This window comes from Nesoenas mayeri, assembly GCF_963082525.1.
Source record: "Nesoenas mayeri genome assembly, chromosome: 3".
Taxonomy (NCBI): Eukaryota; Metazoa; Chordata; class Aves; order Columbiformes; family Columbidae; genus Nesoenas; species Nesoenas mayeri.
Window position 1 is genome coordinate 107843531 of NC_137544.1, and position 24752 is coordinate 107868282.

Genomic DNA, 24752 nt, shown 5'->3' on the forward strand with positions numbered 1-24752 from the left:
ATACTCTGAGAGAAAATCTTAAAACAGATTAATTAAAAATTCCACAGATTGTTCAAATGAGTACAAATAACCCCAGCCAATTAGATATGGTACAAGCATCAGATGTGGTTTTCAGCTAAGTTGGAAGAGCTCATCAGTGGATGTGCAGCCTGGGCATGTGCCTGGCTGGGACAAAGGGCATAAGGACATCTCTCAACTTCAAGTGCACGATGTCATCCCTGTGCTGCACCCAGGGGAGCTCGGCATCCACACTCAGTGGGTGTTGGGAGGTGATGCTGAGTTACACCTCACTGTCTCACTCATCCTTTCCCTCAATTTCAGATTTGGACAGGGCAAAATGTGGCCTTTTTCCTTGGGGGATGTTTCCCAGTTACGCTCAGCAATGTGGGAGATCTCCTTATGGCCCTTCAGCCCTTATGCTGAATTATTCTACCTCCAAATGGCTGTGGGAAAGGACCAGCTTTGTGGACTGATCCTGATGGCTTAGCGCTCAGAAGCAGAAGCTGTCACTAGACCCTGGGGACACAGGGAACAGCAGGGAGCCAAGGGGGTTTTGAGGCAGCCACAGGCTACAGAGGCAGAGGCAGGTGATGTGCTGTGCTCATCCACCTTGGGCTCCCTGAGACCTTGTGTGAAACCTGTGGATGCTGGAGGCTTCACACCAACTTCAGCATGTCATGGACTGGCCACTGTGGGCGGGACCCCGTCCACATGGGAGGACGAGCCTGCAGTTTCTGGGATGTGGGTTTTCCTCCCCTGAAAATCTACATCTATGTGGCTGTTATTGCTTCTCGTGGACCCACATGCAGAGCAATAAACAGGGACATCTTTTCTTCCTTTTACCCCCACTAAGAGGAAACAAGCAAACTTACAAAAACCCTATGGCAAAACTAAACTAACTGAAATAAATAAAATTGCAGTGAAAAGAAAACACTTGTATCTGCAATGATCAACCCACACGGCTGGAAGGACTATCGCTATAGAATGCTATATACAGGTAGGGTTCATTTCATTCATGCAAATGTTACAAGTACCACGACAGCATGCCCGAGGAGGCGGCTGAGGCAGGAGGAAAGCCCTCGCCACTCTGCACAGCCTTGGCTTAGGAGACTGGACACGAGGTTGCAGCTGTGCATCCCCGAAGTGTGGAAGAGGAAAGGGAGAGGCATGTGGGGGGAGGGAAATGCTAGTTGTACACACGCCAAAACAAAACAAAACAAAAACCAACCCCAAATCAATGACGAAAACGGTTTGTGTTCTATCCTTTAGAAAGCTCCCAGTTTCCCCTTGTTTTCAGTCCGGTCTCTCGCTTCTCTCCAACAGGGCCAGAGGGAACGGTCCCAAGTGGCGAAGGCAGGCGGACGGTGGTCAGAGACGAGGACCCTCACTTTCCCCTCCTTCCCTTGCCCACTGCTCTGCTTCTCACCAGCTACTCTGGCCCTTCCCTGTATGGATGCTCCGTGGTCGCCTCTGCATCCATCCTCCTGGGGGGGCCAGTGGGCGGGAAGGAGCGATGGGGAAGGGTTTGATGGCTATCAATCAGCCGCTCTTGTCAGTAGAGTTGCAGAAAGGGCCCTGCTGCGGAGCTCCTGCCAGGGCTGCTGCCTGGGGAGGGGTCCTGCTGGCTTTGGGGTCCTGCCTCCTAGTTCAAAGGATGCTCCAAAGCCGCTTTCCGTCAGCAGGTGTGTGAACATGGCAAATCTCTTTTATTCTTTTTTCTGTTCATTATACACAGCGTTATATCTATATCTATACCTATATATCACTCTATATAGATACATATAGATATATATATATTTACTATCTCTGATTGTCCCTTTAGAAGCCCTTTATGTGGCAGTAGGCTTCCAGAGATGAGAAGAATATGTACAAGAGCCAGAGGAGAATAAAGAGTGAGGATGTGAGCAGCTTGGAAGTCCGCGGCCCGCCCAGCTCACCTCCAATCTCCGGTCTCCGCCTGTAGAGCAGCACACCCACACTGATAAAAGCAAAAATGGTGAAGAGGGTGACAGAGAAGGCCAGGGTGCCAGGTGAGACTTGGAAGGCTTGTCCGTGCGCCGCATGGTAGATGGCTGCGATGGACCAGGCTACCCCAATGCCCAGGAAAACGTTCACAGCATTGCTCCCGGTGACGTTCCCAATGGAGGCATCTGCGTACTGGTCCTGCGTCGCTGCTACTTTGCTGGCAAATGTGTCTGCAAAGGGAAGGTGGAGAAAAACCCTCAGGAAACAGGCTGATAAGGAGGGACAGCACCAGGCAAGTCTTGTGGACAAATGTCAATGGCACCACTTGGGGAATGAAGATAGAGGGTAAGGGGACAGGGTACAGTACTCTTTGTGGGCACTGCCAAGGAAGGGCACATCTGGCTGGAGTCAGAGTGACAATCTAGGTTCAGAAATGCCCAGGAGGGAAATCTCAACATCCAGAAATATGGGACATCCCCCATTATGGACCCAGATGCCCCACGGTGCTTCAAGCAAGAGACAACACTTGCCAGTACTGCACTGTGTTGGCCCCTTCTCCACATTCACTAATTTGTTGACTTGCAAAAGTGCTGAAAAGGTTGGAAAAGTTTTGTGGGAGCCACAATAGTTTGTATCTGTCCTTCAGGTTCCCTGAAGTTTTGTATTTGTGTTTCTGTGTTTGCTTTGATGATGTTTCTCCAAAACCTTTTGTCTCACTAATGTCCAGTGTCTTGTGCAGACCCCGACACTTTGGTAAACAAGTGATCATCTTTCACCCCTTATGGGGAAAAACCATGCAGGTGGGTGTACGCTTGCCCAGGTGCTTCACCAGTTTTAATACTTGTAGCAAAAGAGAAAAAGAAAATTATGAGGTCAGATTTTATGTTTTTTCAGTTCTACGGAGTTTCCTTTACACTCCTTCCCAGCAAGGCTTCAAGGTGAGCCAGTGAACCTGGCATGAAGACCCAGTTTCATGTAACAGGAGGGGCTGGGCACCTATAAGCAGTGAGAGGGGCCATTTGCAGCAAAGAAATAAACCCAGCTTTATTTATTTTTTTTTTTAAAAAAAGCTCCAATTGAAATGAATCTGACTGTTGAGGGAAGGAAGCCTTGGTACAGTAACAGGGCTGTGGGACAGTGCTGATGTCTCTGTGGCGCTGCCGCTCCCACTGGGAGAGGAGGGATGGGGAACATCTGGTGAAGATCTGGGGCACATCTGGGGCACCCTGCCAGCACCTGCCAGGGTATGGAAACAACCACACAACCACATGCACTTCTGCAAGCTTGAGTGGTGCTTTTAATGCAGGAAAGGTTTCTGGCAATCTTGATTTCACTGCACATTCATCTGATGCTGGTCTGCCTCCCGCAAAGCACCCTGCACCTCCCTGGTGCGGGGGAGCCTGACGAGCACCCAGCTAACACAACACGGTCTGGCAGCATCTGCTAGTTCAAACAAGAGTAGCCAAATGTATCCAAAAAAGAACTTCTTAAATGCCACCTTTTGTCCACAAAAGCAGGAAGGAAGATTTTTCACTGTCAAGGGTGTGAGACAGCACTACAAACCTCATGCCTACAAATGCCAGAGGTGTAAAATTGCTACTTCTTCTGTTCCTTGCCCAAATCTGTTCTTTCTTTTGGTTCTACTGCTTCTTTTTTGAGCTCTGATGGCATTAAGACAATTTCAAGATCTTCGAGCGCCCAAATGCTGATTACTGGAAGTCTGGGGATGGTGAGGGTAAGTGTGACTGACATGGGGAGTAGTTGGGTTGCATTAGAGCTCCTTGTCTGGGAACCAGGCCCTGCCTGGCCAGCACAGCCCATGGAAGAATGTGTGTAAAAGGCACAGGCCCTCTCACACAAGATGACATGGGACTTCCCAGAGCAACCCTGTCACTGGGATCATCCTCTCCAGTGCATGGGTTCACCCCTGAGAGAGACCCTTTGCTGTGCTATCAGAAAAGGAAGCTGGGTTGCAGCAAGGCAGTGTGGATTGGCAGGGCAAAGTGGCATATAGGTATGGAAACTCCTGTTTTATTTCTCTCCCTGGTCAGTCCTCAGTCTCTGCTCTCTTCTGAGGCTGGGTGACTGATTGATCAGAAATACGTCTCCAACCATTTGTGGGGCTGGGGCCTTCCTGGGGCTTCACAAGTCACATTCCAAGCAGGTCCCCCAGATCAGCAACCTCACCTCAATCCATATGAACCAGAGCTGAATGTGTTCTTACACAAAGGTGTCCATGCTGGGCAGAGCACTTTGATTATGGACTTGCACCTAACTCACCTGGGAGGCAAGGTTAAAGGAGCAGATGCTCAGAAAGAAAACACAGGACTGCCACCACAGGTGGCATTTTAATTAAAGACAAATTTCCAACTCTGAGAGTGGATGCCATGGAGGCAGTCCACAGTAATAGTTACTTCACGGTCTTTGCAAGGGGAAGATCCTTGAAATAATTTCCAGGGGACTGAATCCACATCCTGGTTCAGTCCTCCTGGCCCATCTGATACTGAAAAACAACTTCCACATACACCTCAAATCTGTCCTCAGGCATCCTGCAGAGCACAGCTGAGGACCTCACTGTGCCCACCTTTCCCAGCCCAAACCTAAACCCAGACTGGGCAGAGATGGACTTCTAGAACAAAACCTGCTGTTGTCCTTACCTGGCACTGATGTCCCCAGTGCGACAAACACGACTGCAGTGACTGAGTCCTTCAAGCCAATGGTGCAGCCAAAATGGGAGGCCAGGTCACCAATGAAAGCTGTCAGGAGGCCGATCATGAGGATGGAGACAACAAAGCAAGCCCAGCCATTCCAGTAGTCTGTTGGGGGCACGAAGGCAAAGAGAACCTTCCAGAAGACAGTCAGAAAGTGCATCACATAGTCGAAGCAGGAGGGCAGCTTCTCCTCCCCACATTCATCGTCATCGTCATCTTCCCCTGGAGAAAACCACCAGTGCATGATTAGACTCACCCATCCTAGGGGAGGTTAGGCAAAGCTCCCATGCATACTGCAGCCCACTAAATGCCATCTCTCACGATTTGGGCTCTAGAAGGCCTTGACTTCCAAATATCTTATTTTCTGGGCAGTCACCAGAGGGTCTCAATGACCTTTCCTGGCCCCTTCCCATGGCACAGAGAGACCGTTGAAAGGTATTGATCTCGAAAACCAACCTGCACTTCAGAAAATGCAGAGCCTCACAACAGCACCTCGATCTAGGTTTAACTACCAGGTGCTTCCTGTGACTCAGCCCCTGCTCAGGAACCATTTCCCTGGGAGATGTGGAAAATGACCAGCCTCATGCTGGCTGGAGCTGATCAGGGTGGATAAACCCACAAAGAGCAACATGTGCTTCACAGAGACTCCTCTAAGGAAGCCCTTTTTGAGCTGCTTTTCACAAGTGCCAGTGATTGCTTTCAGGTCTCTGGAAAGACAACTGGTTTTGGTGGCTGCTGAGCTGTTATCTCTGGCGCTTTACCTTTTCTGCTATGAAGAATACTTACCCTAAAACCTCCCTGGTCCATCACTGCTGATTATCCTCCACTGTTGAATTTATCTGCCCCTTCATGTGCCTCCCTATGATCTCTGACTGCCCGTTGCTTTTGGTCTGGTCTGATCCAGGTCACTGGGCACCCCCTGCACATGAAAACGCTTTTCCATTTGCACTCTTTCCAGGTAGCTGTCAAGCACCCCAGGCTGTAAGCCAGCCATGGGGCATCATTTGTCACAACAAAAATACACTTTCCTCCTTCTCTTTATTTTCTGTCCCTGATCCAGGTCAGTGCTTCACTTCTCACCGATTTGTTGTTAATGCCTTGAAGGGGTTGTTTTCCCAGCATGAGCCTGCCAGCAGTCCTGGCCCCATCCTTGCTCACCAGGCACATTGTGTGGGTCAGAGCCTGGCTTTCCTCATGCTGTGCTGAGCACTCAGCCCTGCACAGTGCACTGCTGCTCATGGCTGTGGTCCCCGCAGCACTTGCAAGACCTGGGTCTCCAGCACAAACAGGGAGTTGGGGATGTGAGTCCTTGTGCCCATCCTGCCTGATGTCCTGGGGGCTCTCAGACCCTGAGTGCCAGATGCTGTGTGTCCCCAAAGGCTCTCAGGGAGTTGTGCATCCACAGTCATGTCCCCTAAACATGCAGGCTGGCTTGTGCCCAGAAGCTGCCTTGTGGGTGACAGGGAAAGAGCTCAGCAGATGTTGGTTTGTCCTGACCCCCTCCCCTTCTTCTTTGACCCTTTCCCCTGGCACTGCCCCAACACATCTTAGAATCATAGAATAGTTTGGGTTGGAAGGGACATTTAAAGGTCCAATCACTCTGCAATGAACAGGGACACAGAATCACAGAATAGTTTTGGTTGGAAAAGACCTTTAAGATCATTGAGTCCATCCATTAACCCAATGCTGGCACTAAACCATGTCCCTAAGAACCTCATCTATGTGTCTTTTAAACACCTCCAGGGATGGTGACTCCACCACTTCCTTGGGCAGCCTGTTTCAATGCCTGACAACCCTTTCCAGGAAGAAGTTTTTCCTAATATCCAATCTAAACCTCCCTTCATGCAGCTTGAGGCCATTTGCTCTTGTCCTTGCTACTTGGGAGAAGAGACCAACACCCTCCATGCTACAACCTCCTTTCAGGTAGTTGTAGACAGTGATAAGGTCTCCCCTCAGGCTCCTTTTCTCCAGGCTAAACAGCCCCAGTTCCCTCAGCCGCTCTTCATCAGACTTTATCTTCAAGATTAGATAGAACCTCCTATGTTTCAGTCTGTGCCTGTTGCCCCTGATCCTGTCTTTGGGCACCACTGAAAAGTCAGCCTGCTCTTGATTTGGCTCAGCTCCAGTACATGTAAATCTTGCACTCTGCTTGCATCCTTGAGGCTCTCAGCAGAGATGCAGGTGCAAGGGAGAGAGTAGTAATGGAGGTAGTGAAAGCATGACAAGAGGGAGCCTCTAATACAGTTATTTCTCTGTACATAAGGGATGTGGCATTCCGCATGAGGGCTGGGGTGAACCTGGAGGGGATTCAGTGGGGCCACCAAGGTGATTGGAGCCTGGAGGATGTTGCGCACGGGGAGAGGTGGAAGGAGCTCTCTTGGAGGAGGTTGGAGTGGACCAAGCAACAGCCTACAGTGACCTGGAGGGCAGGTACAGAGGATGGACTGAAACTTGCTCCTGCACTGACAAATAATACAACAAGGGGCAATAGCCACAAACTGCAGGTTGGATGTTTACATAAGGAGAAACATCTTCTCTAGGAGGATAGTGCAGCTCTGGTATACATACCCTGGCTGATGGACATAGTCTTTGGAGGTTTTCAATATTCAGCTGAATAAAACCATGACTAACCAGGCAAAAGTAAAACTCAGCACCCTGTTGGGGTACAACTTTGCACTCATTGTTTGTCTTCAAATCACTTTTGCAGATCAAGACCAACACATAAGATAAAGGCAGTGGGAAACTTGATGTCTCTACAATAACTTGATGGAAAAGCATGTGTTGCTTGGCTTTAAAGCTTCAAACTCACTCTGGCAGAAACGGCATGGTGTTGTTATTTTGGCAGATATAAATACCCTATTTCTGTTCGTTGTCATGGAGATAAGGAACAGTTTTTCAGACTGGGAACTCTATGCTGGCCTGTCTTTTATTGCTTTTTGAACAAAGGCTGATACTGGCAGGATACACTGTGCTGTGCTCACACTGTAATCCTCTCCCTAGCTGTATGGTGGCAGCAGGACTGTCATGGTTCTCTTCACTGAGATGATAAAATAGACTGAAAAATGAATGAGTGCCACTGTCATAACACTCATCCAGATCTGTCTATCATTTTGTTAAGCAGCAGTAATGTCTCTCTTTTGAAAAGCTGTCCAGATCCTGTGAAGGTGAGTTGAAGTGCAGAGTGAGGTTGAATCACAGAATCATAGAATCATTGTGGTTGGAAAAGACCTTTAAGATCAAGTCCAACCATTAACCCAACACTGCCAAGTCCACCACTAAACCATGTCCATAAGAACCTCAACTACACATCTTTTAAACACTGCAGGGATGGTGACTCCACCGCTTTCCTGGGCAGCCTGTTCCGATGCCTGACAACCCCTTCCAGGAAGAAACTTTTCCTAATATCCAACCTAAACCTCCCTTTGTGCAACTTGAGGCCATTTCCTCCTGTGCAGGAGTATAACTTGCTGTTATACTTGGGAGAAGAGACCAACACCCTCCATGCTGCAACCTCCTTTCAGGTCTCCCCTCAGCCTCCTTTTCTCCCAGTTCCCTCTGCTGCTCCTCATAAAGCTTGTGCTCCAGACCCCTCACCAACTTTGTTGCCCTTCTCTGCACTCTCTCCAGCACCTCGATGTCTTTCTTGTAGTGAAGAGCCCAAAACTGAACACGGGATTTGAGGTTTGGCCTCACCAGTGCCAAGTACAGGAGGACAATCACTTCCCTGGTCCTGCTGGCAATACTATTCTTGATATAAGCCAGGATGCTGGTGGCCTTCTTGGTCATGGTGATCAAGTGTTGCATTCAGGTACAGGCTCACAAGGGTCAGGATGTTTTTGCTGTGAAAGGAACTTTCTGGGCTGTTGGTCACACACTGAAGACAGCTGTGGGTGAGAGGCTTCAGCTCAGCCCCACAGATAGCATGGGGTGCCCAGTGTGGGGTGGCACGGTCTCGCCTTCACCTCCACTACCCTTCTGCAGCCCTGTCCTCCTCCTGCTCCGTAGCTCAGCCTCCCTGCCAACATTGCTGTCAGTTGCTCATTGGGTGGGAAACCACACTTAAATGTTTCTTTTCTTAGGGGGTATGTTACATTTTGAAGTGGGAATGTGTGACTTTCACCTGCTTTCTGTGTTGGGCTGCAGGGGAAAAAAAGCCAAATTCCAGTGTTTAAGGCATTTTAACTTGCTCAGCACAAAGCTTGAGCAGCTAAATCCTGCCAAAATGTAGGCTGAGAACTCAAAGACAAACTACTATTCCCCAGCTGCAAGGAACAGCTCACGTTCACCAAAATATGCCACATTTGTTGAATAGTTTTTAATCATCCTTTTGGCACTGGTGGTGGCTGTACATTCAAGACACAGTCGCAACAGGGCTTTCAGATAACTGCAGTCTTTACGTGTGTCACAGAGATGGGATCCAAGTACCAGAGATTATCTTTGCTTTAATATAGGATGCAATTAAATAATTGATTCTGGCATAGATTAATTTAGTGGTATTAGCTATAAAACCTGCAGCAAGGATTGTCTTGCATGGCATGTTAATGCTGTATCCAAAATAATGGGAAGCTTTTGGCTGGAGGCTCTAAGAGTAACTATGCTACAAGAGGAAGGATCACAATTTGAGGAGATAGCTGCTGCTGCACAATGTCCTGTCCTCATTTTCAGAGGTGGAGAGTGAATGGTATGGCCATCACTTTTAATTACTTTGTGCTGGGCAGAGTTTACTCTGTACAGCAGAGCTCAAAGTAGGAAGTGTGAGTGTTCCTCCATGCATTTCAATGCACAGTTGGCCAGATGAACTCAAATTGCCTTCCTCAGTAATTTAATCTAAAAGCTGGTTGATTTTGCCCTAATGTGTGCACACAGGCAGCCTGGGCTGGACTGTGTGGTTGTAACATCCAGCCAGTGAACTACAGTGTCTTCAGCTGTTAAAACCACATCTAAAGGAGCCTTTCTTTCATCTCCTACAGATGTCAGAATGCTAATATATTCTATATTGGGCATACTGGTAAACATGGCACTGGCGCCTGTGAGAATGGTACAACAGGGCATTTCTGAGGGAAATGCAATTTTCCAAGAAGGGGAAGACATGATCAAATATGATCTGATATGACCACAGATTTCATGTGCTGCTGCAGCTACTGGGCTGCTGAGCCAAAATCTCCAGCCACAGCTGGCTGGAGCAGCAGGAATTCCTGAAGGAAGGGGGTCAGTCAGGGTGTTTCTCTGCCAGGTGCTAAAGGCACACTTAATGCAGGAGGTTTCCTACACATCAGACAATTTGATCTCACAAAAAGGTTTAATCAGCTGTCTTATTTATGCAGTAGCTGTAAATAACTCTGCCACCTGTTTTGCCTCATGCTGCTCCACTACATTCTGTGTTATTGGCACAGCCAGGCCGAGACACAAGAGAGGTTGACTGTAATTCACTTGGTCCAAACTCACCTGCGCTGACAGTAATAGCCTCAATAAACTGCTCCCTCCAGCTGTTTGTGCCAACCACCAGGGCCAGGTTTGTCTTCTTAATGAGCTTGTCCACTGTATTCTGTGAATGGAGACACAGAGGAGAGAATTAGAGGCTATTGGGCTGGAGATGCTGGGCTAAAACCTACCAGCGCTGGTGTTTGCAGCCATGCACTCATATTAAAAACTTAGTGGATTTTAACTTCAGGTCAAGAGCCCCAGCAGTGAAAGCAAATGTAAGTACTTGTAATTCCCCTCACTGCTGCTCAAAAGGACCTTTTGAAACCTGCTCATGATGAGATTTTGAACCATCTCAGCAGAAGTTTAACAGCAAATAGTGCTGAGATGCCACAGCTCCTGTTCCCAATGTCTTGGGAAGAATTTTTACTGGACTGCTTCAAAAGTACTAACTGGGACTTGACCAGGGGCCATTCACAGAACTGGTCTTTACCTCTCTGTGCTGCTCAGAGGACAGAGCTCAGTGCCAGCAGGGAAGGTGCTGTGGGCAGGAGATGCTCCTGAGCAGGCAGTCTGAGGGCTGCCCCCATGCTGCAGTGCCTCAGATGCACAAAAAACACACAGCAAAACCATGGGAGTGAGGCAGCCACTGCTGTGACACAGTAAAGGTGATCTGTTATTATTGACACTATAGAAAAATAGAAAAGATAATGAAATGGACAATTTTCAGCTCTTGGTCTGGCACATGCATTCACGGCAGTTTAGTTTCACATCCATTTCTTGTGTTTAGGGTATCAGCCCTTTATACTGGTAGCCTCAGACTTGGGCCTCACTCAATACTGCCTGTAAGTAGGACCTCGGTGTAGCACATCACTGTGAGAATGAGCTTATATTTTGAAGCAACCTGCAGCATTTTAGAGCCCAGTCAGCTCCTAGTCTCACCAGATTGATGTGCTAATATAATAATAAACACAAACAGTCTGTGAGTGGGACAGCAAGTCTGGGATCATCCCCCAAGGACCATGGCTGTGGTCTAATAGACAGAGCGAGAATGCAGACTGTATTTTAACCCACCACCATCACCCTTTCATTATGCCTTGGCTCAGCCATCTTTCAAAAAGCCTCCCTGAGTCCTGCGCTGAGACCTTGTGATGCCAGGAGCTGCCTTGCTTTGCTCTGATACCACTAGTATGTGCTTGTCAACGCTGCGCAAGCCCAAAAGGAGGGTCCCCAGCCAGAGGGGAAGAAGAACAGGGGCAGATGATGTGGACAGTACCTTGAACTCATAGGATTCCTCAATGATGATTTCAAGCTTAGTGTGCTCCCCCAGGACTGGGCGCCCCATCTCCGCAATTCGACGCTCTTCCTCCTCCTTGCTGGTCAATGGCTGCTTTTCTTCGTTGTCTTCTGCAAAGCAAAGAGCCCGTTGGTGAGCCAGGCCCAGGTGGTCACTCTCTAGAGCTGGCTGTCCATCAGAAAGGAGGTCAGGAATCCTCCAGGTGGGAGCATGAGTGACAGAGCAGCTGAGAAGGAGGTCATGTAGCAGTAGATAAGGTAGTTTTGCTGGGAAAAGCTAGCAAGAGCTCTACAACTCATCCAGCCTCAGGAGTCCAGTTTACCCTCATGGCTGGGGAGTAGCTTACTGCCTTGTACCTGCTGCCGCAGGGATGCTGGGAGGGCACAGATCATCACTAAGGCTGCTCCATTTCCCAATTCTCCAGCTCTGCATCGGGGCATGGTCAGGACATTTCCATCAGTGTGTTACAACCAGAGAGAGCTGCCAGCAGCCCCAGGGCTGAGATGAATATGAAATCTCGGCTCTGCCTCCTTCTGAGAAGGACTTTACCTTGGAGAGGGGGCTGGCAGCCAGAAAACATGATAGTCCTGCTGGGATGGTAAGGCTGGAGGAAATAGTTCTGGGCCACACAGGTACAAGGAGCCATCCACAGGGCATGACCTGAGAGAGGAGGCAGTGAAGGGACTACAAGAGCAATGGAGCAGGTCTGCACTTCCACTGTCACCTATGCAACCTTTGGAGCATGGGGGCCCTAGGCAGCCTGGTTTTTGTTACTGTCCCTGCACAGACCCCTACTGAACTGGTCTGCCCCAGGGATGAGCAGAAGGACACCAGGGCCAGGAAGGGCTGGATTCACTGGAGACAGGAGTTAAACTGTCAGTAGCCAAACACCCCTGTGAGTTTGTGTTATATCCCACAACAGCCCTTGGGCATCATGCTGAGGGTACCTTGGATGGTGACCATCGTGCGAGGAAGAGGATGATCTCTAGCCTGGACCTTCCTGAAGAGAGGTTTGCCTATCAAAGTGATCAGCAGGAGATCAGCAGGAGGGAACATATGCCCTGTGCAAACTGCTGCTGTGCTGTTAGTAAAATCTACTCCTACTTCACACAGGGTTAGTGTTGCTCCCTTGCCAGCTGCCCTTTGTCTGCACAGGCAGCAGCACACTGTAGAAAAGCCGTTCTTCTACTGTTGGTCAAAGGGACAAGTCTTGTGGTCAGAGCCTCATTAGTCTGAATTATTGTTTCCAGGGCTCCTGAGGGGCTGCTCTGCAACATGCGGGACCTGGGACTTTCTTCCCCTGCAGTGCTCGGCCTAATGACAGGTTCTCAGCTGGCTAATGACGGATGAGCAAACCCTGCTGACAGGTCTTGCTGGTGGGAAGGACAAGATCTGTGTGCCTGAAGCAGCCACAGGGTCCTGCAGCTCCTGCAGTGCTCAGGCTGCTGCCTGGGGAGTGGGAACAGGTCCCTTGTTCTCTGCACAGCCCTGTGACCACCTCCCATGTGGGCAGCAGGGAGGGGACAGCTGGAGCAAGTTCAGAAGCCCGTCCTGCTCCAAGAGATGGAGTGGGCCTGCCTATCACATCAGAGGTGACAGCTCACCCTCCCTGGGAAGGGGGTTAGTTGTGTGCAGCAGGCAGAGCACTCTGTGAGAGTATACAGCATTAGTGTGATTGACTGGGGCAGTGGGGCCACGGGACGGCGCCTTCTTACCCTTCCAGAGTTTCCCTCCAGGACAGAACAAAAGCAAAGAGGAAACCAAGAGGAAAGAGCAAGGTGAGCATATGGCCATTAAGAGGAGGGAAGGGGGGGAGGGGGGAGCGCAGAAGTCCATACCTGTGATGGTGAAGTCACCTAGATGAAACCAAAAATGACAGAGAGAGAGAGAAAGAGAGAGAGAGGGTTAGCATCAGCGCAGCAACAGAGGCAGCCTGCAGCACACAGGAAAGCAGTGGTCCTTTCCTACTCCCCAGCCAGGGACTGTGGGCATGGGCATGGAGGGCCGCTTCCTGACACGCACCCCAGGGGCAGTGCAGAGAGACATGAACACAGACTCTTCAACCCACATCTGCAAGCTGCCAACCCCACAGTATCTAATATATGCTGTGGAGTGGGTGAAACCAGTGTAGGCCTGCCCTGGGGCTGCTTTGGGGAATGAGGGTAGTTTTGCTTCCCTCCCTGGCCACCCTATCCTGGAGATGGCCAGCAAAGAAATTCAGAGGCCAGGTGGGCTCTAAATCTTCCCAAGACCAAAGGCAAAGTTTGCACAGCATCTTCAAAAAGTGTTGGCCAGCTTTCCTGTCCAGCCACAAGCATCCTTAAGTCACCAAGGAATCCTGTTTCTGCCACGCCAGAGTAAGAGGCGATGGGTTAATTTGCAGGGTGCAGGTTTGAAACTCGGGGTGTTGGCGGGTTTACTATGGCTGTAACAGTGCTGCTCCCGATAAATGCTCCTCGGCACAGCGGGCACTCATTAACGTTAGTGACTTTGGGGCCCTACTCCGAGGTAAGATGTGGCATTAGATACCTCATCTTACATAAATAGTGCTGACCACCCTAAAAGAGAATGCTGTGAGCAAAGAAAAATGTCAAACAAAATCAATTGTCTCACAGACAAACTGGAAAAATGGAAAAGAAAAATGAATGCGCGCTTACCAAGCTCATTCAACAACAGGGCTGTGGAGGAGACAGACAGAGACAAACACAGAAGAAGAAAAGTAAATGAATAATGAAATTAAAAGAGATATCCACAGAAAGACTCCAGATCCCAGGACAGAGATTTCAGATCTGTAAAGCTGCAGGACACTATTAGTGTTTAGAGAAAGGCACTAAAAATAAAGGAACAGAAACATTTAATGGGACTGTGGATTTAAAATAAAAATTATTGCAAATGTGGGGTGGACATGGGATTAAAAATCACACACCAAAAATTCATTTTTCCCCTTTGAATTTTATGTGCAAGATCTTCCATTGGTCTCGGAGGTAGTTCTGCCCCGGGGGAGGACACAATATGTGCAGCGGCTACTGGCTTTGACCTCCTCCAGCTGCCTAATGAGGAGCAATAGCTCCAGCAGACAGCTGCTCTTCTGGCCTATGCAATCGGAGTAGAAAAGTCTGTGGCAAGGCTTGGCTCAAGGATCTTGTTCAAAATTTTAGGTCTCCAAAACAAAATAAAAAGCCACTCCCTTAGAGCACTGGTGGGTCTCTGGCCCCCATGGCATGGATCACACCAAGGCTACATGGCCCAAGGGTGACATTTCAGAGATGATCTTGTCTCCAGGGTGCTAAGCATACTTCTCACCCCACCTCACTGCCTCTTGTACAAAACTAAGCACAAAAACTGTGTTTAAAAAAAATCATTGCATGGCCAAAACAGCAAATAGACTTGCCTTCCATCTAGTGAATTTACAAAGTTGAGCTTCTTTTGAGTCTCCTCAATTATCTTTGTGACCAGGAAGATTAAGAAATTTCTTTCCTTTTCCTTTTATTTTTAATAAAAAATTTCAGCTGGGGTCTTATGAGTTGGTATCGTGATTCTCAACCTTGACTCCTGGAAAGCGTGTTTGCTTTCGCCAGACTTGCAAGACTGAGCCCACATTGGTCCCTGTGACACTGGCCAAAGCCAGAGTTGCTGGGTGGAGTCGTCTATGTGTCACTTTATCCTAGCAACACCAGCTATGCTCCATAGATGCCACCAGCACTGTTTCATGGTACAAATCCTACCTGCAGAGCCTGGGACATGCCAGTGTGTCTGGTTTTTCATCCCTGCTTCTGCTACTTAGTCACATAAACTGACAGTAAATCCAATGGAGGGGACAATGCAGCTGACCTAGGTGGCACCTGTGGTGAAGGGGAACATGGCATCGCTGCCTGATGTGTTTTCAGCCTGAAATACAAGAGCATGTCCTCTCTCAGCATGGGGGACCTCTGGGGGGCCTCTCTGTCCTGAACAAATAATATATTACAACCCATGCCTGCTGAAGGGAGAGCTTATGTCCCAGAAATTAGAAAGCAGCTCCAAGGCAGACAGACCAAATACTGCTGCCAATTTTTTACAAAGGCTTTAATAAGGGTCTGTTGTAGGGCAACTAATTATCTTAAGTAACTCTGAAACTGCTTCTTGCTCAGTCACTAATAGTGTTCAGAATTAGCTGTTGCCATTAATTTTCACTTAATTTCCTAGCAGAAAGAATGCATGGAAAAATAAGTGAACTTTATCTTTTTTTGGAAGGTTTGCAGTTGGTTTAGAAGTGTTTTTATTTTATATGATGAAAGACGAAATTGTTTTTATTATTCCTATGAGGAGCTATTACCCAGTGCAGAGCCATGAAACTATTTGAGTATAACCTGATTTCTCCTAGATTGATTGCATCTCATAGTATTACCTGCTTATGCCATGATTCTCAGCTATACTCAGAGCCTTTTGCCAGTATAAAAAGGCCAAAATTACTGCTCTGGCCATGCCTTTTATTTCAGTGAAGTCTGTTTTATCTTACAATAAAAATGATGCAGCGTCACCTTTTTACTTCCCGAGACTGCATTTTCTACTCGATTAAATGAAGGTGCAGCTGCAGCCTGGCAGGGCAGCACTCTTGAAATGTTTCTGGGGGCTGGTAATACTCAATGTCCCCTGCCCAGGTGCTTCAGGGCCTTCCTGGGAGCACATCTTGCTCCCGGGGGGCCCTTGTGAGTGAGATGGAGTCCTCCCAAAAAGAAACAGGAAAGAAAACAGAGCAAAAAAGGTGCAGTGGCCAGGCTTTAAAGGAGGGAGGGCAAAATGGCCAGGAGCCAAAGTGCGAGGAGAAAGGAGTGTGAGAGTAGAGAGACACAGAGAAAGCAGACGGAAGCGTCTCAAGAGCTGGTCTGGTTTTACTCTCACACCTTTCACTCCTCGTCGTAGCCACACCGGGTCCCCAAGCACAAGGAAGAAACTGCACTCTTTCTCATACTCCTCACGGTCAAGTACTCTAAGGGTAATGAATTTCCTGTGGGAACACAAGACAAAGGCAAACACATGATTGGCATCACACACGCATGCAGTTCACGTCCACCTGGATGCCGTGGTGCTGGAGATGGTCAGGTGGGGGGAAGCGACTGCACATCCCCCCTGGGGCATATGGGGAAGGGCAGGAGAATCTCCACCACCCTTGGTGGGTTGGGGAAAGACTGAGTTCAGGGGGGTTGGGAAGCCTCCTCCCTCCTGCCCTTTTCCATAGGCATTGGAGATGTGAGCTCAGTGTTGCAGGTGCTACGCATGAGTGAGCCAGACAGGGACACACAGGCTGGGCTCAGCCCCAGAGCACATCCCCCACCTTTCTTCTCACTCATCTCCACCAGTCGGGGCTCCCCAATCTCTAGGAAGAAGGTCTTGTTTTTCTCATACTCCTCATCATCTATCACCTTGATTGATATCGTTTTGCTGGAACAGAGAAGAAGAAATAGAGATTCAAGAGTAAGGGGGGGGAAAGGAAGGGGGGGAGACAGGGAGAGGAGGAGGGTAGAAATGGCAGGAGAAGGAGACTGTGGACAGAAAACAGTGGATTTAGTAGCACAGGCTGGAGAGGCAGCACAGCTGAAAGCAAATGGCAGGAGCTGACGGGTCGAGATTGGCTCAGAGTGAGCATGGGCCACAGGGTCAGAGAGTCAGCAGCTCGCAGGATGCCATTGTCCTCCACATAGACAGAGACCATGGCTGGACATGGCGTAGCCTGGACCAGCCTCTCTCAGAGGTGCCTCAGCTTGGGGTCGGCAAGACATGACCCTTTCAAAAAACCCAGGGTGCGGAACAACCCCTTGGCAGCTTGCACACACCTCACAGGCTCCCAGCACAAGCACTGGGAACCACCAAGGCCCTGAAAGCTCGACACACTGCTTAAACCTGCCTCTGCACGTGGAGAAGGCTCTGTCTCACCAGGCACAGCAGATCCATGCACATCATGATCAGCTGCTCAGTTTGGTCTTTGGAGGCTCGAGTTCACAAGATCGAAAGGGATGCTAGAGGTAGGACTTTGTGGAGGGGGAACATAAGGGAGCAACAGTCTTTCTCGTCAGAACAGGTTGAAGGAAAGCTTCACTGATGGTGAGATTTGACTTTTAAATTTTCCTTTGCAAGCAGCACATCCTTCTCCAAGCCTCAAATGTTTAAGAGTCATGTAGCAAGTCTCTCTTCTCACATGGCCCAGGGTTACCGAATTGCCACTGTGGCATTAGCAGGGCAGGTCCAAAGGCAGAGCCCCTGCTCAGAGCACAGCCGCAAAGAATGCACCATGAAGGGTGAAAATCTTGCAGGAGACTGTGGCCAGCAGCATAGAGAGTTGTTCCTTGGGGCACCCAATATGGTGAAAATTGAATGAATGAATTGCTTTGCAAGGAAAAAAAAATAGCATGGAACTTTTCCAGTTCTTTTCAGGGTCTCACGTAAGTAGCCCAGAAACACCCAACTGGAAGCTGCTTGCCAGAAGTTGACCAAACCCCTGGGGTACAAGGTGCTCCAGCATGTCAGGGAGACTGCTGCGTTTTTTCTTACAGTGCAAAGCCCTTGAAAGAAAAGATAAGGAGGCAGAAATCTAGCAACCCCTGCTCCCACCTGGAGCATCCTGCTCACTGTCACATATGTCTGGCATTGCTGCCAGGAGTGGACAACCTACTGGCTCTGACCTTGTCCCAGATGTGGATCAAAGAATCATAGTACTATAGAATGGTTTGGGTTGGAAGGGACCTTAAAGGGCATCTAATTCCAACCCCTCTGCCGTGCATGGGGACACCTTCCACTAGGCCATGTTCCTCAGAGCCCCATCCAGTCTAGCGCTGAACACTTCCAGGGCAACCTGTTTCGGTGCCTCACCGAATTTCTTCCTAATATCTAATCTAAATCTACCCTCATTCAGTTTAAAGCCATAAACCCTTGTCCTATCACTACATGCCCTTGTAAAAAGTCTCTCTCCAGCTTTCTTGTAGGCCTGGTTTGGGTACCAGAAGGCTGCTATAAGGTCTCCCTGGAGAAATAGGAAAGCAATAATAACAAGAAATAAAATGGCAATGCAGTGACTATCTGTAGCCCTCTGCTTGCTGCCGACCTTCTGGCTGGGTTTGCTCTTCCTCCATGATTACCCTTCTGTGAATACTCTTGCTTAAATAAGCTTCCCAGTCATTCTCCTCCTGCCCAAGCCTGTCTGTCCCATCCTTTGAAGAAACACCTCTTGTCCCATCGCTGGTTCCTCTGTGCTTCCATGGGCAGCCAGCACAAATTGGAGCATCCCCGAGGCTGGTCTAATGTACGATTAAGGAGGATCTGCTGTTCCTGGCAGGTCCCAGCACTGAAAACCCATCAACATGGAAGAAAGCCACTCACTAAGGGAGTGAAATTCAGGACATGCTGCCATAATTTCTGGCTTTCTCCCCTTCTTGCACATATGTACTGCCACCCAGAGCCCCTCTGTTAAGCTGAGAAGTATTTGACACCAGAGTGGACATTTTATTCTCATTCAGAGCAAATACTGCCAAGCACTTGGAGGAAAAGCCAGGATGATTTCTTGTGCTGTTTGCTTTGAGTCAGAAGTATATTAAGTTTGCCCTTCATGCCTATAATGAAACCATTTACTCAAGAGCAAGCAATGGCTGTGAAAAGTGTAACAATGCAGCACCCAGACTATTTTATGATTCTATGATTCTATGGCTCAGTGTAATTGTATTTGATAATGAATATCTGTAATAATTTGTTCTGTTTATAATTATTGCTGCAATAGTTTGTATATAGGAAAAACGGTTACCAAGCACACAGTTGATCTTGTTTTGATGAGTTAATGAAGGATACAAAAATGCTCTGAGCCAAGCTATCAAAGAGGACCTGACAGAATTAACAGAATGGCACAATTTCAAAAGCATTACTAACAAAATCAATGTTTTTCCTGAAAACTGCCATTAAAATTTACACCACACCCTCCTCCCATGTATGAAAAAAAGCCATTATCAGAAAAATTAATTTTAAAAGCTGCTTTCATAAATTCTGAAGGCAGTAGAGATACTAAGATGTAAACTTCCTAAGGGTGTGCTCTGGCTTGCTATGTGTGGCATTCCTCAAAGCCCCACAAAATTATTCTTTCTCACAAAAAGACACCTGGGTGCCAATTAAAAAAACTGTTCCTAATGTTTATACCCAAGACTAATAGGAATTCCTTGGGGCTTAAAGTGCCACTGCCAGCAGCTGCTGCTGTTATGCACTTTTCCAAGTGACCATTCCAGGGTGCAAGCAAGTGCTCTGTGTTGGGTAGACATATGCACTGCTGCTGTTTCTGCTGTACAAGGCTGTTGGGAAAAAGGGTGAGAGGAACAAATGAAATGGCAAGTCTGCTCTATGGATGAAGCTACAATCAGCAAGAACTACTGAGGCAAATTTGTCCCTGAGATGAGGCTCCAATCCCAGACAAAATCTTCTTCCTAATGATGTCTGAGATGACATCTGAGAAACAGCAAGTACGTGAGGATAGCACAGGCTGTCTTTAGAGCATGCCTGATCTCCATTGCCCTGCCTTTTGCCCACTGCAAAGCCCCTCCACAGGGTCTCCCATGCACATTGCCATGCGGCAGGGTTTGACCAGCAGAGAAGGAAGGTCACGCAACTGCGGCTTTTGTTGTGCATTAGAGTAAGGGTTGCTTCCTACAGGAATCTGGGATGTGCACTGATGACACTCTGTTCTTGCTGGATCCTCTGACATGGTCTCTACTTCTCATTCCTCTCCTAGGCAGAGATTTTCTGGGTAGTACTGGCAGTGACAATGTGAGCAGCACCCAGCAGGCATGTGGCTGTCCGAGCAAGCTGTGGATTGCAGCCCATTTTCCTGGTGGCCTCACCTAGTCCTGTGCTCCTGCTGCAGTCAGTGTCCAGCTTAGCAAAGTTTGCAAGCCTGTTGCCTGCAGTCCTTTTTTTTTTTTTTTTCCAGCCATACACATACTGTGAAAGGCTGATTTTCTTGCATTAAAATACATGGTGTGAATGGGGCAGAGCAGGGCCACTGGGCAGAGCCAGGACAGTTTGCTGAGGCTCAGGGAGCGATGTGGTCTGCAGCACTGAGTGCAGCAGCTGAGATGTCTGCCCCTTGGTTTCCCCAGCTAGACACAGTGGGATGAAGTATGCTGAGACACAAAATCCTGACAGTGCAAGTACATACTGAAATTTGCATTTAAAATCTCTCCTATGGTTCATAGGTTCTTTCAGCAGAAGAGGTGATAGTGCTTGTGTAAACAGAAAACAAAAGGGACACTGTACAGCACCCTGAAACCCCCACTGCTGAGTCACTGCAAGGCCAGAAACCAGGAGTCCCAAATCCACCAGAGGGAGAAAGAAACAGAAGAGAAAACCAGAAGATTAAAGCAGCCTCTAAAACATTACACATTTTCTTCCCCTCACGTGAATCTGGTGTCAATCCAGATGGTGTTTCCAAGCTGTTCCTCAAATCCTCAAAGAGGTCTAGAATGTGCTTTGATTTGAGGATGAAAGTGGTGTTTCTGCCATAATCTAACATCTCTAGGAGATAAGTATTTAAGCCAAACACTCAAGACCCCATGAGTGTGCAACACCACAGCCCTTGAAAAAACTGGAATACTTTTTTTCCTGCCTTGTCTCTCGATCACACTACTAGTGGGAAAGAGCAATTTCTGGAGCATCTCTCCAACAGATTCAAGTGCATGGGGCTAGAGGTTTCTCTGCTGAGCCAGGCTGTGCATTGGCCTGAACCACCATGCTTGGCACATCTCCTGTCCTCCTCCTTGCCTGCTGCAGGGACTCTCAGTGAAACCATGGGGCAAGTTTGCAGCAAACCACTACTGCTGCCGGCATTTTCCTTCCATTGGTGTTGAGTCCATCTTGCCTGAGCTGAAGAGCCCTGCTCTGGCATGAAGGCTAGGGGCATCCACAGCACATCCAGCTGTCCGCATTTCTGTACCAGAAATTGCTCTTCTCTGAGTCTGTAGCCAAGGCAATTGCTGGGGGAATGAGTTTCATCTTATTTCCATGTACCAGAAATCAAAGAATAAAACAAATCTTGCAGAATTGTAACTCCAGCTTTCCTCCTCTTGCTGACGCCCTGCAGCAACAAGAGAAGGATGGTATTTTCGTGATCATGGCATAAAAATCTCTGCCCAGTGCTCTCCATTATTATTTAGGTTTTTTTTTTTTTTTTTTTCCAAACCATGCTATTTCATCCAAACTGTAAAGGTCTTTTAACAGAGCATTCCTCCACAACCCTTATTGACAATAGCCCATGGAAAAGTCCTCTTGGCTGATGATGCTCTAAGGATGGTGCACCATGGGAAGAACTGCTATATGTGATGGCACCCAATAGCCATTCAGCACAGCCTCTTCTTCTGATAGCTGTAAAGAGCACCTTGGAGTAGAAGGATGTAAGAGTAGAATGGGCATATCAACACTATTTCCAACTGATGCTCTCCCAGCCCCTATGTATTTATGTCTCAGGGGTTTCCTAGCCAGACCAGGTTTCTATGTATTTAGTTAAATGGGGGCTACATTGCGCAGAGGTGCAAGGAGCTGGGTCTCCTAACTCTTCTATCTCCACCAGACTTTTCTCTCTTGTGGGATCAGATGGCATGAGGAATGGCTGGTGACAACCTGCATGGACCTTTGCATTCCTTTTGAACCTGTATATCTGCACAGTCATGGCACACCAGTGCCATGGATTTACATCCTCAATAGACGCGCCAAAATTCTGCCATTCCCAATCTATACTATACTTCTTAGTTACATGAAATAAGAGAAACCCCTTTCATGACTTGGACAAGCAACTAGCACTGCAAGGACCAAGAGAGCTTGCTGTTTCCAGGGCATCAGCAGTCAGCTCCAGAGAAATCCAGGCAGGACATGCTGGGGGAGTGGGGACATCCCTGCGGGCACTTCCTGACAGGATCGGATGTCCAGGAGCAGAGGTGTGTCAAGTCCAGAACTTACTTCCTACTGCTGTTCAAGTTCAGCACAGGGAAAGGTGGTTTTCATTGCTGCACAGCGCATCTATTAGCTCTCTTTCAGAATGGTAGTTATGCTTTTTAAACACTGCTTTATTTTATTATTTTTTTTTTCCAAGTGAGAGATTGCAGCTAGCTCCATCCTTGGAGATTTTCAAAGCTCACCTGAGCAACTTCTTTTAGCTTTGACATTGGCCCTCTGAGAAGAGCTTGGACCAAAGACCTTTTAATCCAGACACCTTCCAATCCAGAGACCTTGCCCATCTCAACCGTGCTATGCACCTAGGTCAGAGATCTCACAGTTAAGAAAGTATCACTGTGCTCAGATCATCCATGAGCTGGAGCTGGAAGAGCCAAGATATACTGCACACAGCCAATAATGGTGTCTCCAGTGGGCCAGGAAAATGATCATCTCTAAACACACAACCAAACAATCATTACAGCGATCAGTAACTAGTTTGCCAATGAGAGTAGAGCATGCTGTTGCTGCCTGGACAGACAAACACTTATTTCTGAATCGATAGAGGGAATAATCCTCTTATGCAGCTTGTCACCCATCCAGCTTCCACTGATCACTCAGGAGAGCTATATGAATAGCTTGGAGGACTTTCAGCTGCAGTTCCACAGCTACAACATGCAGGGTAGGCAGTTGGGAGTGGAGTCCCATTGCCTGAACCTGGTGCTGCCAGGCCTGAGCCCACAACAGTGAGACACTTCCCACTCAGAAGGTCAGTGATCATGGTGAGAGGATAACCACGAGGGACGCATATTCTGGAGGTGACATTTCAAAGCCAAATCCATTGGTGTTGCCCATCCTGGCATGTCTTCTCAGACTTCTACAGAAAGCTGCAACAGTGATTTCTCATATGTCTGCTTGTCAGCCAGTCACTTAATTAGCTGAAGTTAAAGATTGCCATGAGAGTCAGGCACATAGCTTGGGAAACTCCCAGCCTCAAGCAGCTCGTGTGAGTGTTGAGCACTGGGCAGTGCCTGTGCAGAGGGGCAAGTGGGCTGCTGTAGGGGATCAGGTGCCATGGGGGAGAAAGCTCTCAAATCATCATCAGGGCTGGACATCATCAGAGCCAGCAGCCAAGGCCATGTAAACTGGCTGTGGTCACAGCGAGGAGCCTGGACCAGACTCCAGGGCATGGTGGGAGCCAAGCACTGAGAGGAAGGCACCTCTTTCTCCTCCATCCCCTCCTTCACTATGCTTTGCTGTCCTCCTCCACTTGGTGAGCCTCCTCGGAGGCTGCAGGGTCTTGAGGCCCTGTCTGTGCTGTTAGAGATGCAAAGAGACCTAGCTACTCCAGTGTCTGTGTCTGCTGCATGAAACTCTTCTGACTGGGGCATCAGTGAGTGCTTTTATGCACTTAGCAGTTTCATTGCTCAACATTCTGACAGCTACTCCAGGAGGGAAGTTGTCTTGTTAGTGCAAAGGGAAAGGAGCAGATCAGGCTTTTCTTCCACAAGTCAACAATAAAATTGCACCTGATGGTGAGGAGGTGACAGCCTTGCATGCAGAGAGAGACCCAGGTCTGTGGTGAAGGTCTCTGTCCCAGCCACAGGGAACGAGGCTTGTTGGGAGACACATGAGAGGGCAATGCAACACCTGACCAGGCAGAGCAGAGATGCACCTTCCTGAGGGACAGAAGATTTGCAGAAATGGGCCAGATTATGCGAATGACCTTGTATCACACACGATTTTAGCTGTTACCCACTGGTCTGCGACAGATGTGTGGGTTCATTAGGGTTTCTGTCCCTGCTGATGTGATCCTGTCTTTCTAAGATGCCCCATGAGACAGTCATGCAGGGTCCTTTGCAGAACCAAGCCTTGCTGACACGAAATGTCTGTACTTTTGCCTGAAGTGTGCTGCAAACATGATGGGGAGCCTGATGCATGTTTTGGGAAGTGTGTATGTGAGCTGATCTGATGTGGCAGCTTGATTTGCTGGTCCAGCGGCCCAGATCTTTGTGGGGCTGCACAGTACAGTACCTACCAAACTGTGATCAAGCACACTAGCCTGGGCACTGCAAACAAAGGGAGAGCGAACCAGTCCCTCTATCCTCCCTTCACCTCTGCAGCCAAAATTCATCTGGCTGCTCTTATTTTCTTGGTTGCCCTCCACCTCTTTTACCAAGGCTTGCTGAATCAATCTTTGTAACACCACAGGGCTGTGTTATCATTTCTGTGGCTACAAAAACCAATCACTCCCCTGGCCTCCGGATGCATTAAGTTTAAGTGACAATGTATGGCTCATATACCTAACTCTGACCTGCTCCAGAGCATCATTACCAGGAAAATCCTAGAAAAGGGTCCAGCCTGCTCTTCTTTGGCCTCGTGGAGATACAAGATGTGGGAGGTGTTTTGCAGAAACAGGAGGA

General features: G+C 48.4%; 1 protein-coding gene across 1 annotated transcript in view; it reads right to left on the reverse strand.

Moving 5' to 3' along the window:
• Nucleotides 1-1818: 1818 nt before the first annotated feature.
• Nucleotides 1819-24752, reverse strand: part of SLC8A1 (solute carrier family 8 member A1) — a gene marked incomplete at both ends in the record, with an annotated part of 142725 nt that continues 119791 nt past the window's right edge. Inside the window, 6 exons of the mRNA XM_080341886.1 lie at nt 1819-2195; nt 4623-4898; nt 10122-10221; nt 11374-11504; nt 13233-13250; nt 16278-16381. Of these exons, the coding sequence (XP_080198012.1) occupies nt 1819-2195; nt 4623-4898; nt 10122-10221; nt 11374-11504; nt 13233-13250; nt 16278-16381 (1006 nt within the window). The remainder of the gene's footprint in view (nt 2196-4622; nt 4899-10121; nt 10222-11373; nt 11505-13232; nt 13251-16277; nt 16382-24752) is intronic.